Raw genomic sequence first — 13,729 nt, 5'->3', positions numbered from 1 at the left:
TGATCTCCTCATCCAGTTCTCTATCACACAGATATCCCACTGACTTCACCGGAAAGGATGCCTCAGTAAAAGCTTACACATGTTACTGTATTACATGTTTGTTTGATGAAACATGTCATGTTCCAAATCACTTCCACTTCATCAGTATTTTCAGCACTACTTGCTCCTCTGCTGAGCTGTGTAGAGGAAAACAATCCTTTCTGGCTGGGAATGGGAAAGAAGCAGTGTAAGAACGCCAGAAGAGAAAGAGGAAGGTGGAAAGGACAGGAAAAAAGATGACGAAAGCTCAGCAGGAGGAGTAGATCGATACAGTCAGACGTGTCTTTTGGCAGAAATGTGCCAAGAGCTTCTTCTACATTTCACAAAAGGAGCGTGAATAATCCCTCTGTTTTCAGCACCTTTCCCTCATGTATCTAAACACCACGCTTCAAACCACTTTGCTCTGTTATTCACAGAAGTTATTCTGTATCTACGTATAAGACAGGCAGGACTGAGCTCCTGGAAAAGAAATAGCTCTGTGGTACAGTCCACGTTCTGTGTTATCAGCAGACATTAAATTAATTGCTGTATCTGTACGCAACAGAGCAAACAGAAACTGATAGGAACCGTCTAAGTAGCTGACAGGGCCATAAACAACATGCTAGACTGTTCCCATGGCATGGCAGCATCCAGCTGAAAGAAGTGCATGACAATTTTTTACCGTAACTTCTCAAAGCGGTGGTTACTTACTTATGAGATTAATACCCCTAGAAGCCTTTCAGACTGCTGCGTGATGTGAAAAGTGAAGTAGGATTGCACCGGGAAGCCCAGTGCCTGGGAAAAGGCACTGGAAATCACCTGCGCAGAGGGGGTGCTTTTGTGGAAAGCCCTGCGAAGGAGTAAACCTCCCTCCATTCCTGCTCTGAATGCTCCATCACAGAAAGACTTTGGTCAGGCTACATTCTGTTCTGACTTCTTCTTTCACTGTTTCCCCACCCAACTTCATACAAATTCTTATGAAGGTTATGTACAGACTTGTACAAAATGGAGACTGACACTAGCTCTTGGAGGATTTCCCAGAGCAAGTTTAACAGAGATTATATAACATGTTAAATCTGTGTTGGCATTTTTGTTTTTTTAATATAGATGTTATTATACTACTATTTTATTCTTCCTAGCTTAACCCTCCAACCACCCTTTCAAATAGTTAATTATGTTTTTCAGAGATTAAAAACCTGAGGTTATTACACACATTTTGTTTCCACCCCTTACATAAAACAGGACAAATGTGTTACAACTGGAGTGTCTTAGCAAGTCATAACAACCATTATTTTCCTTCCACACACACTACTATCAAAGTCATGAGGGGGGATCTCTCCTTTAATAGATGTAGCAGTGGAACTTTAGAGCTAGTACAGAACTTTACTTTTATTTTATCCAGTAAAGAATAATTTTAACATCATGTGTGATTGGGAAGTATAGTGCAATTTTCAGGATCTTAAAATACCAGTGGGAATATAATTTCGGATATATTTCATGCATATAGATGTATTTTAACTCATGCCACCCCCAAGACCAGAGGAAGGAAATAACCAGAAAGCACAAAAACAGACATCTCGAGGCCAACAAGGGGGGAGGACAAACATGAGGCTTGCACAAGGTGTTTGTGAAGGAGCGATGATCAGAGCCTTGGATCTCATGTTGTTCTACTGCTGTGACTGCTCTTCACTGCAGTAGAGTCCCTGCAGCTCTTGGGTAACAGCAGTGTGCTCAGTGTTCAGAAAACAGGGTTGGTTTTTTTCTTTTTTTTTACCTATGAGGCTTTCCTCCTGTCCCGTGAGGACCAACTGGTGTAGCTACCTATCTATATATCCATCCAGAGACTACTGAATGGCACTACTACGAAAATAACTGGAGTTGCTCCAGTGCGTGGCCAGGTGCCTCAGAAGAGAAGTCAGCTTGAACACATTTTGCTCACGCTTCCAAGCTCTACATTCAGGCTCCTTATTCACTTCAGAGCAGAGTTCAAAACCTTGACAGACCTGGTCTGCACAGCTTTGTTTCAACTTCTTCTGTGGTCCCCCCAAAAGACAATGCAATAGGATAAATCCAGCTTAAAATTACAGGACACTCATAATATGGAAGATATGGACTATTCCCAAAAAGTCAGGCTAAGTCCAATCCTAACAGAACTGACTTCAAGATACAAAGCACATCTTTGTGCAAAGCCATCTCCAAGATGCTCTTCCAAATAAGCACTTTTGAAAACCCACCCAAAGCAAACAGTCAACCACACTTTATTCTGAAGGAACCACCAGACAAACCCAATTGTTTTTGTTGAATGTTCTTGACATTCATATACTTCCATTTTAGATACCATGATAACAGGCACCTGCAGTCACACAGAATTTTCTTTTTTAATTTAATCTACAGTCATTTCTTTTACAGGGTTAGGGCTTTTTTTTATTTGGTACTTAGCGTAAATCTTGAGGACTTTAAAAGAAAAAAATAAAGCCTAAGGGTTACTAACAACCCTCTCCTCCAGCTGATGCTCAGCATGAGGCCGATTTTGTCATCACACTGTGCAACCTTCTTCCAGGGTGAACTCAGACAACATAACCTCAAATTAATTTGAAATAGTCATATGTCCATACCAGGGTAGATGCCACATTGCTGGCAGGGAGAAAAAAAAGGAGGATTATAACAGCAAATGGTCTAAAGCTTGTTTGGGCACTGTAGCAGAGCTTACCAACAGTGATGGCCACAGAAGTAGCCCCGGGCACTGCCTCGGTTTCTCTTGAGGTCACTTGGGGTCTGTGCAGCACAGAGAACACCAGTCCAAGGATGCTGTTCTTCTCAGAGCTCTGCTCCAGCTCTGCCTCTGGAGACAGCACAGTGCAACACAGCTGCTCTCACCCAGGCTAGGGTAGGGCAGCACAAAATTTTTTAAAAAGTGCTGTTCCGGGACCCTACTCTTCACGTCATGTCATCCTTTCTGCCTTGCGTCACCTCTCCCCCACTGCTCCCTCCTGGCTTGTGCAGCTTCTTCCACATAACTCGTATCAGCTTTTTAGCATGTCCTTTTTCAAAAGCCACGCATCTTCTATCAGGTCCTCTCAGGAGATGACCAGGCAGACTTACAGGAAAACCAGTAGTGAGAAACAAAATGGTCTGTTGAAGGTCCAAGATCCTTTTGATGGCTACAGACACTTCTAGAAAAATAAAACCTCTTTGAGCTTCTTATTGTTGCTGTGGGTTTTCCTTCTTCTCCATCTCATTGTTTTTCTTGTAGAGTTTAGAAAAAAACAATGAGCAGACTCAGAAGAAAGGAGGAAAGTTTCCACACACGCTTTCTACTCATTTCTCTTCCTCTCCACTTTTCTTAGATTTTTACTCCCCCAACTTTTCCTCCTCTTCTCACTGAGAAAAAGGGCAAAATTCCCCTCCTCCCTCTTGATACCATTACTTGATACTAAATTTCTGAAAAATCCAAAGAGAACCTATGTCTTAACTTTTTCTTCTAAAGTTTTTGCAACTGTGCTGAACCCTGCCAATGATACGATAATGAAATATTTCCAGGAGGAAAAAAAAAAAAATCTGTAAAAACTCTCTGCACCCATGGGGCTTGCTGCACTTTAAGAGGGGTTGCTCCAAAGATTTCAGAGAGGTCACACTGCTGCAAAACGTTCTCTTTTCCAGTCAAAGCAGCCCATTTTGGAGGAGAGGGGGAAGATGTGAGAATTACTTTTTCCTGAAAGCAAGCAAGTGCAAGGGTGTTCTTCCTACTGCATGGGAAACACTTAGCAAGACCAATGCAGAAGCCAGGGCTGGCCTAGGAGAATTTAGTCTTTGAAGTTAAAAAAAACCCCAAAACCCAAAGAAAGTATGAATCATAATGTCTGCCACTTTATAGACACCTTAAGTGTCTGAAAGAGTCAAGCTCCAGAAACACATCTGCTAATCCAGTGCTGGTGGGGTTAATGAGATCAAAGCCAGATTCCACTTTGTGCTTAGCAGTGAGACATTTCCTACCTTAGAGCCAGGGTGACTGTAGCCCTCCTTCAGCTCACCTTCACACCCAAATCAGCATCAAAATAACACAAATCAGCCCCTACTCTGATTATAATCAGTATTCCCCCTTTCTGCCCCCTTCCAACTCCATCAACCCCCACCTTCCCACATTAAAATCAGTCAGTGTTTAATTTCAGGGTAATCTTCCTCATTCACATGTTTATTTTCAAACATTTTCTCTATCTATCTGCTCTCCCGCCCTCCCCTCCCCATCCTTAAATCAGTAAGGAGCTTCACACACTCCGATGCAGGCACTTACCTTCTCATCTAGCAGACAAAGTGATCCCCAAATTCAGATCCCCAACACTCAAGTAGGTGAAGAACAGCTCTCCTACCATCTTCTTTTAAGTCTCTCCTGGCAAGTGCAGGAAGGGGCCTAACAAAGCTGTATGCAGCCAATTGTGTTATCAAGGCACTTGGCACTACCAGCTGATCCTTGATTACTATTCATCCCTCAGGAAAATAAAACACCCTTTTGTAGTAAAAGTGTAACCGGTTACCACGATGCATTACATATTAACAAAAGCAGCTTTTTACCAAAATCACAGATGATGAAAGCCTGGAAGTGGAATGAGACCAAGGTAATCAGTCGTTTCTACACGTTTCAGATAGAAAGCAGACAGTTTAACCAAGATTTTCATAGCGCTAACAAGAAAGTGGTGGGTGAGTTATGCCACATGTTTGTACATCAAACGGTAGTGAGTTCTGTAAAACAAATTTTAAGGATAACATTTTCTGTTGTAGCGACCTTTCTGGTGTAGCATCCTACGTATGCAACTGCCAGCACTGTAGCAACCTCAGTTTTCACAGGCTCTCTTCACCATTTCTGTGCTTTTCTTGAAATCCACACAGGAGTTTTCAATATGCTTTCATATTTTCCTTTTTTTTTTTAAACGTAAGAGCACTGCTTATTAAAAAGCACAGTTATCTGAAAGACAGAGTTTACACTAGGTAGAAGGGTAGAATTTGCTGGTTTGGTGGAATAATCCCTACTTAGGTGGTGAGGAAGCATTCCAGAATGTTAAAGGATTTATTTGTTTGCTAATCTACTTAAGCACCCATAGGCCTCAACACCCACAACTTGTGTGCTTTAGGGATCTTTCATGTCCATGGCCGCTCTCAATGCAACAGCTCTGCATTAAAGCTGCAGATTTAGACTCGTGGCAGTGCAGCAAGCTGACTACTGGGACACTCACCTGAAAAGAGCTATATGGCTTCGGTGCACCCACCCGCCAAATCCCGTTCTACATTCCTCATACGCAGCGCCTGCCTGTACGTAGCTGCAGTAGCACCCGCGAGTCACTCTGCTACTTGCGTCTTGCACTCCTGCATCAAACCCAACCAACTCTCCGTTAAGACAGCAATCCAAGCACCATGAAAACACCTCACACGTAATGCAAATGAGGCTGTCCGAACACATTTCGCATCCTCGGTTTGGGGAAAAACTCCCTGACAGAGAAGGGAGGTAGCTTTAAATGGCATTAAGCAGAGCAGGCTTGATGTAAGCAGCTACCCCTGTGTGAAATTTGAAGCTCTTGCCAGCGGTGTGGAGGAAAGACATGACCTCATTATTCCACAGCCCAGATAATCCGTTCCTGGATAAAGTGGGAGCTGACAAGTGTTTCACCTTGAAGGTTATCAAAGCCCTTTCCACACTCTGCTGATGCGGAGCCATTTACATTACCAAACAGGGATGTGAAAACTCCTCTGTGTTAGTAAAGGAGATAAAAAAAAATCAGAGGGGTGTGTGGTTAAGAGCACACTGCCATGCTACACACACACAGGTATTGAGAGGAAGAGACCAATGGCATTTCCACAACCATTTATGCAAACAGGATAGATATATTTGCACAAGTTGATAAAATATTTTTCTCAGTATTTTGAGTGTTACTGCTCTCAATTCCTTCCATCTACCTCTAGGCCCTTCCTCTGGGTAAGTGCCATGGGGCCTCTCTTGACATCAGCTACCCCTTTAGCACCTCCAGAAAGGTAGTTCAGCTCTTAGCTGGGATAAATCACTGTCTGGACCATCTTCTAGTGTCTCGCCAATGACTGCCGAGGGAACCGAGAGTGATTCCACTCCCCTAATCTTTTAATTGGATGAATTGGAGCTTTACTGCCATGGGTTTTACACTGGCACACGCAGTCAACACGCTAGCCTCAAATTTTGTTGGAAGGACCCGTAATCTGTTTGAGCAATGGCTCCACACTAGTTCAAGGGGAAAGAATGTCATCTGGTTGCCATTGCCTTCTCTTGCAACACCTGCGCTCTTGCTGGAGGCCTGCCACGCAAACACAGAGCGGGGCTCTTTCCCCCTCACCGGTCCGGTTCTTGGCGGACTAGTTAAGAGAGAAAACACACATCTCCTCCTCCTATCAGGACTCTGGAGTCATTGGATTTAAGTCTGCAGGGAAGAATGACACCATTTAAAATATTTAACAAAGAACATATAGAGCCCTGGAGAAAACGCATGGCTGGGTTTCCTACAGAAAAGATTAATAAATGAACAGGTAGCAGTTGCAGAAGGAGCAGACACAAACTCCAAGATTAGGAGTAGGTTTCAGCTGAAATATTTGTCTTCCAGATATTAACCTGCCATTCAAAACACGCCCAACTACAATTGTGATTCTGCGTGCATCTTGCACCTACTCCCTAGGAAAAGCTCTTTATTAAATTGCACACATTAGATCACCTACAGCATTTTCTTTCACGTCAAAGGAAAAAAAAAGGCATCAGCAAAAGCAAAAGATTTTGAGGTTCATAGTAGCTAAAAATTATTGCAATTCACCACAACCATACCAACAACATGAAAACACAAATACAAAAGGGTCACAACGTAAAACCAATTTTCCAAATGCAACTCTGTTATGGGTTAGCTCCACATTGACCAGGACCTGAAGACAGAGTTTGGAGCAGCTATACAAAGCTTTACGTAGGCCATCTGGCTCCTGTATCCAGTGGCCAATATGTCACTTTGGAGTAGCTGAAACGCACCGATCACCCACCCTCCTTCGCCCTGCCTTTCCTTACGTGCTGGCTTTGTCAGTGGTGGCCAAGCAGTGGACCTGCCCATCACTTATGTCACGAGCAGGTCGAGGCGCAGGTCAGTTTGTACCCAGCTCCCACTGCAAGCCACTTCCCACACCCCTGACTGCATTAGCACAGGAGTAATCCCAAGGCACAGAAGTGTGAGGGAAGCACATTCAGTTTTGTCCCAGCTTTGTCATCACAGAAAGCAAGGCAAGTTCTTTATGCCTGCTTTTTACTAATTCTTTCGGGGGCTTTTGCCAAGGTTTTGATAGTGGATGTCTGCCTTCCAGGCACGTGCGTGACTCTTCATCTTCCAAGTACAATTTCTTCTAAGTTCTCTCCTAGCTAGCACTAGATATTGAGCTACCACAACCACTGGACATTTGCTTTTCTAGTCTTGGTAATACTGTTTCACCCACCCTGTCAATTGCTTTCTCTGGGAGAGCCAGAAACAACCAAAAGCCTTAAGGGTCAGTCTCCTCCACAGCCCTGATACTTGCCTGTTGCAATAAGGAGAGAGAGAGTTCTCCTGCCCATGAACTTTGTGGCCATCAGTTAACTTCAGCTTACTGGGCAGTACACAGCAAAACACCAGGCTTTACGGTTCCGTTTTCTCTTTAGCCCTCTCCATACCCCACCAGCACAGAGTTTGACGCCTGCTTCACAGGGAGACATTACCCACAGACAGCCTTCCCACAGCACTAACCGACTGGTGCTCCGTTATAGGAGCATTATGTTTGGCACGTGCCCAGTTTCTGAAGGAGAAGAACCACACTTTGGCATTTAAAATGAGTAAAGAAGCTAAAAGGAAAGAGCCAGCATACCCAAACCAGAAAAATTAACTTTAAGGACACAATATTTGAAAGGGCTGACAAGTCTAAGTTCAATGATTTTGAATAACCCTCTTCGAAAATTATCTTTATTCTGTCCCCGATGTTCGCCCTCGCACCTGAACTCAGTAAACCTTATGTCCTGTTCACATTTAGAGACCGTAGGAAAATTATCCACAATAAACTTCATTCTTTTTCCAGGATTAAGAATTGTATATCGTACTTGCAGTGAAAATCTGTTTTATGCATTAGGGAGAACACAGGACTGAACTTTTTTTCAAGTTAAGTGAAGACATTTTTGCATTTTGATCATAAATATTCTCCTGGTCATTTTTGGCAAACCTGTCAAAAGACATTTTATGCCATTTTGCAAGACGTTGTTATTGGAGGAAAAAGTTAGACTTTGTATTTAAACAAAATGTGCCTGAAACATTGAAAAGCTGATTTAATGTTAACAATTCTGCAACTCAAGCAGTATTTGGGCCAAAAACTGGCTCCAAAAGATAATGGCAGGCAGGAAAAAGACTGTATTTCTAAAGAACATAAAGAAATAAGTCTAGAAACCACTTCAGCAGTTAAAGAGAGGATGGAGAGAGATGTTCTTCTCACATGCATTCTCTTCCGTTCACTGAGCCTCTATCGTTTTATTAAAATTAATCTCACGGAAACATCCAAACAACAATAAACGTGATTAACCCAGCAGAAGAAAGAACGCCTCTATCTTTGATTTACTCTGAAGCGTAGAGGTGTTCAGGCTTATATGGCCTCACACTGCAAGCAATTTGATTTGGTGCCAAGGCACAATGTGTTTGGTAAAACATGCTGTGAAAAGTTCAGCTCTGAATTAAAACCCACTCATTTAAATGACAGGCTAACAGAAGATACTTTTGAAGTGCCCTGTCCTACAGTGCCCTCATCAGTAAGTTCCAATGAGAGGCTGAGGGTGCAAAAGTGCTCACCGGACTGGATTATGAAAGGACTACGTTGCTGATGTGCTTTGACCAAAACTGGATTTTTGGTTATTTTCCAGAATTCTGATAAGAGGGTTTCAAGTTGCTAGTTCACAGTAACAGTGATCTGTCATTAGGAACGAGAAGGGGAATCATCATACCTTTCTTTAAATCTCAACTTATCTGTGGCTTGGGACGGAGTAAGATTTGAGTGGCCAAACACAGTATTTAGGAGCAACATAAACCTTCTAGGGACTTCACAAATTTGCAATAACTTAATTTTTTAAAGACTATCTTACTTTTTTTTAAAAATCAAGTTCCACAAACCCAACGATAAAAGGGGGAGCTTCCTACATTTAAAATCACTTCAGGCACGTAGGTATGGGTCAAGAGATTTGGTACCATGTGGATGAATGTGGTACCATGTGGATGAGAGAATAAACGCTTGCAGGGATGGGTTTTTCCCCCCAAGGCACAAACAGCAGTCATGGGCCAGCATTCTCTCCTAATGTCCTAAAATTCAACGTGCAAAATTCCCTCTGATGGCAACAGGAGCCCAAGTACGGAAAGGGCAGCCAGGTCCTACCTGTCTCTCTGAGTTTCTCAGTTCAGATTCACGCCTTGGCGCACGTTCCCAAGGGATCTGAGCACCTCCCACGGAATGGCGATCTAGTTTTGCTACTCATCTGGAGCATCATGTAGTGTTATTTTTAGGATACAAAATTACAGACAGAATTCGTTATTGGCAGTAAAAACGAGGGTCTCTCCTTTCTTCCTTCAGGAACACACACTGGAGGAAAGTGCCAGGGGATAACAGTATGGCATTTAATTTTTGGAGACGTCAAAAATATAATGGTCATGATAAATGGTTTGCATCCTGAGCCTCAAGTTGGAGTATATAGAATCTAGAAAAGAAGGATAAAGTAGTTTCAAATGCAGCCTTGATCCTCAAGGCAACTTTTCCAGTTTATAATTTTCCTAATTCCCTCTGTCTGTTGTACTATTAAAGAGTCAAACAATGAAAAAAAGAAAAAACCTGCACATACATCAGATGAACTAAGTAAACAACCTGCTTTTCCCCATCGTCTAATCCTTTTCAGTGATAGTAAAATTAAATGTTAATTATAGCAACAAAAGGTTAGAATAAGAGTAATAGAAAAGTTGTAATTTAAAAATAGTAGATTTCTTTTTAAAAGCTAAAATTGTGTACAGAGTGGAATTAAGAGAGAAAAACCATAACCAAGGCCAAGAGATTACTTTTTAAATTTCATATTGATAATGTAAGTAAATATAGAAGAAATCTCTCTTAGATGCAAATTTCTCATAAAATGATACACATTTCTAAAGAATTATTACTCTCTCATGAATACATATATATAATGACTGCAAGAAAGAAAAGTCTTCAGAACCATCAATAAACAAATCCAAAAAATAACCTTACATACAGCCTGAAATATTTCTTGTTTACTCCAACAAGTGAAAGCAGGATTTGGCTAAAATTTTGACCTGTAAATTCTTCTACTTACCTGAAAAACACCAGGAAAACACAAAATTACCCACTGAAATTCAGGGTTTTGTCACCTTTTTGTTTTTAATTTTTCTTAAAGTTTGTAATGGTTTTGCTTTACCTTTCCCTCTATTTTTCATTTCTGCAATAGAAAAGCTGAGTCCTTCTATTGTGGGGAAAAAAAGCTGAAAATAAGTTTGCTTAATTGCATTTCATACTGAGTGCAAGAGCAGAGAGCCCATAAGGACCTGTTGTCCTTGATATAACAAAGAAATAAGTAGAAGAGATTTTATCTGTTCCTGAACTATCTTGTGGTCATTTATAACAGTTTTTGCAAGGAGGTTTTCTTATTCATTAATTAGGATTCATTAGGATTTTAAGTGGTCAGCTTTAAATGACCAATCAACATTCCTATTTATTTCGATGCAAACAGACAACAACAAAAATCTTTCGCTGATGCCTGGCAGTGGTTTCAGGTTAGCCAAGGGATGTACAATCTTTAAGGTGCCTCCTTCCTAGTATGTGTAAAAAGGAGTTGTTTAAGACCAAAGATAAATGTTTCACTGTAATCAATCAGGGTATCTTAGCTTTATCTTGGAGAACTGTATGTTCGGCAAGCCTGTTTGGCAGCTTTTCTGGAGATCATAAATCAAATGATTCAGAATAAATTTCAGCATTTTTTGTAGAGAGGCCACTCCCCAGGTCTGCGGCTCACTGGGATGGTCTCTGGGATTAAACTGTGGTTGAGGCAGGAACAAATGAAGACAGTAATGACACTTGTTGCTACTCTCTTTAGGACCAGGAATCCATCAAAAATTCAGAATTTCATAATTATTTTTTGATACACGGATATATACTCAGATAAACGGACTTAAACCAGCAATCTTACTACCTCTAAAATGCAGATTATACCACTGAAATTGTAAAATACAAAGTTTTGGATGATCTCTGTTACACTCCAAACTTCCACATAGGCATTTATTATGATGATTCTGCGCTTCAGTTAACTTCGGACACTCCACTCACTCAAAATACAAAATTCTTTGGCTTTTGACAGCTTTACAAAGGAAATTTGCTATTCACACCGTGAATGGGGCTATGTATTAATTTGCTTTTCAAAGTGCGTGCAGTCCACTTTGCTGCCGATAATCTGCATAAAACTGGATTAACGAATCAGGAATCCTTGGGGTCACGACAGTCAGTGCGTACCGAAAGTGCCGTCCCATGATAGATTTGGCGTTTATGTCTTCCTGAAGAGCTAGAAGGGCTGCTTCTCTACAGACTGCTGTTATCTGCAAAGAAACAATAAAAAAACCAACAAACCACACAGCATTATTATTATAAAATATAGTACTTGAAAGGAAGAAAGTGAACACAAGAATATCAACATACTCCAAATGCCAGGTACTCACAAGGACAGAGTTTCTCCTACGTTTTTTTTTTAATAAATGAGGTTGTAGGTGATTAGGGCATCCAAGAAACAGGGTATAGCTTGCAATTCAAACCACAGTAACATTACATTTCGTATTACAGTATGTTGCAAATTCACTTGATAATCATATTACCTTGCGCTAAACTCCCCGCAACACCTGATAAATTAAAACCCCAACAACCAGCAATACATTTTTCTGTCCCCAAAGCGCAAGAGCAGATATTCCCAGGCTCTGCAGGCACTTTTCTTTCTCAGCTTTATGCTGGGAAAGAAGTAAAAACAATTAATTCAGAAAGGAAGGTTAGAAGGAGAGGGGTGTGTGGAAGGGGAGGAGGGTTAAGGTCTCATACCCTGCAATGTGTTTTTAAGCTCTCTGGACTTCAGACAGCGGAAACAGACTGATGCCAGTGTCACTCTAAAGACACATTACTGTGGTGAAAAGAGCTTGTGGAATGAAAAGAGATATTGTGATTTCCAGTGCAACAGGGAAAACAGTGATTGATATTGACTGCTCCCTTATATCTGTAAATGAAAGAGCCAGCTGAAACACATTTGTCCAGCTATTCAGCATATTTTCTCTGTTTGTTCACTTACTGAAAAGAGTTCCCCCTGCTTATGCTGTGCTAATGGTTGCCAAAGCCGTTTAGTAGCTTTTTAGAGGATTTAGCAGCATGTTTAGGAAGCTTTCACAAGAAAACATGCATGGATTTAGATGGCTTTGTCAAGTTACAACAATATTACTATTAGTTCTGTGCTGCTCTAATGAGCAGTGAAGCTAAACACTGCTGTTATGCATTTTAATGCTTTTCAGGACTTCAAAGACAGTTAAACGTGGAAGCGTAGCCGAGATTTAGTGCACCAACTTCTTGTAGAGGTAAGTAATACATCATCTAGAAAGTTAACGGAGGGATCTTGTCTTTCTGTTCAGGTTTTTCTCTAAGTAGACAGTATGACTATTTCCCTATCGCTAACACAAATAGAAAGCTACTTAAGAAAAAGAAAAAAACACAAACCAGATCAAACTCCCCCCCCATCATCCCTGCCTAACACAAGACCCAGAAATCTTTCAAAAGGGAGAAGACCGTTGATGGAAAAACAGATCCCAAGCACCCTGGACTCTAAGCCTGTGTTGGTCTTTGAAGGAGGGGTCCATTTCCCCTTGATAAATACTGCACTAGGGGCAAGTTTTCCACAAAATGAAGAAGAGGAGACCTTCTGGGGGTTTTCACAGGCATTATTAAAAAAAACCCAAATGCAGTACAGCAGGTTTTGACCATCCTGTTCTGCTCACAGAGACCATCGCTCATCTACAGCATCAAAATTATGCAGCAGGGTATCACTACAGCACAAGACATTCACTTGTTAGGAGTTGATATGTTTTACTGAAGGAGAAGCTGAAGGAAAGACTGTCAAGTTGGCAGATTCAAAAAAGAAGGAACACCACTGCCAGTCTTATTTCTTCCTGTTTCATTTGTACACTGATACACTTAGGAGCAATTTGCCCATAAGCTGATCGTTCTGATGATGCTTTTACGTTTTCTCTATGCTCTGCCAAGAGTACCGGTAACAGTGATGATAATTAACCTCCAAAGGATTTTTTTGTTTAATTTTATTCTTAAAGACTGAACCATAAGTTCTGTGATAACTGAAAATTACTAGACATGAGGCAGCACCAGCAAACTGATTATTCCCCGCCCCCCCCGCTTCCCAGGAGCATTTCAGCTGCTTTTAAGGGAAGATGAAATAATTTTAAGGCATGAATTATCATTTTCTCTTTTCCTGGCTGCACTCAGAATTTTTGTGAACTAAATCTTTAATATATTATTGAGTAATAAACAGCAGGCTTTATGGCACAGTGTTTAAAATTTGGACCCTCGTGTCTGGTCACAGACGTCACATGGTGTTGTTTCCATTCCTTGGCTAACCCAG

General features: G+C 41.3%; 1 protein-coding gene across 2 annotated transcripts in view; it reads right to left on the bottom strand.

Moving 5' to 3' along the window:
- Positions 1–13,729, bottom strand: part of SPATA5 (spermatogenesis associated 5) — a 229,961-nt gene that overhangs the window by 15,395 nt on the left and 200,837 nt on the right. Inside the window, exon 16 of one of the 2 annotated variants that reach the window (XM_052814808.1) lies at positions 10,444–11,660. The exons of the other annotated variant lie outside the window; for it this stretch is intronic. Within the exon in view, the coding sequence (XP_052670768.1) occupies positions 11,484–11,660 (177 nt within the window). The 3' untranslated portion in view covers positions 10,444–11,483. Of the gene's footprint in view, positions 1–10,443; positions 11,661–13,729 lie in introns of those variants that run through there. 2 annotated transcript variants of the gene reach the window in all.

The sequence above is a fragment of the Harpia harpyja genome, chromosome 2, assembly GCF_026419915.1.
Source record: "Harpia harpyja isolate bHarHar1 chromosome 2, bHarHar1 primary haplotype, whole genome shotgun sequence".
In the NCBI taxonomy this organism is placed as follows: domain Eukaryota; kingdom Metazoa; phylum Chordata; class Aves; order Accipitriformes; family Accipitridae; genus Harpia; species Harpia harpyja.
The sequence above is the reverse complement of the archived record's forward strand: the minus strand, read 5'-3'. Positions and strand labels throughout refer to the sequence as shown.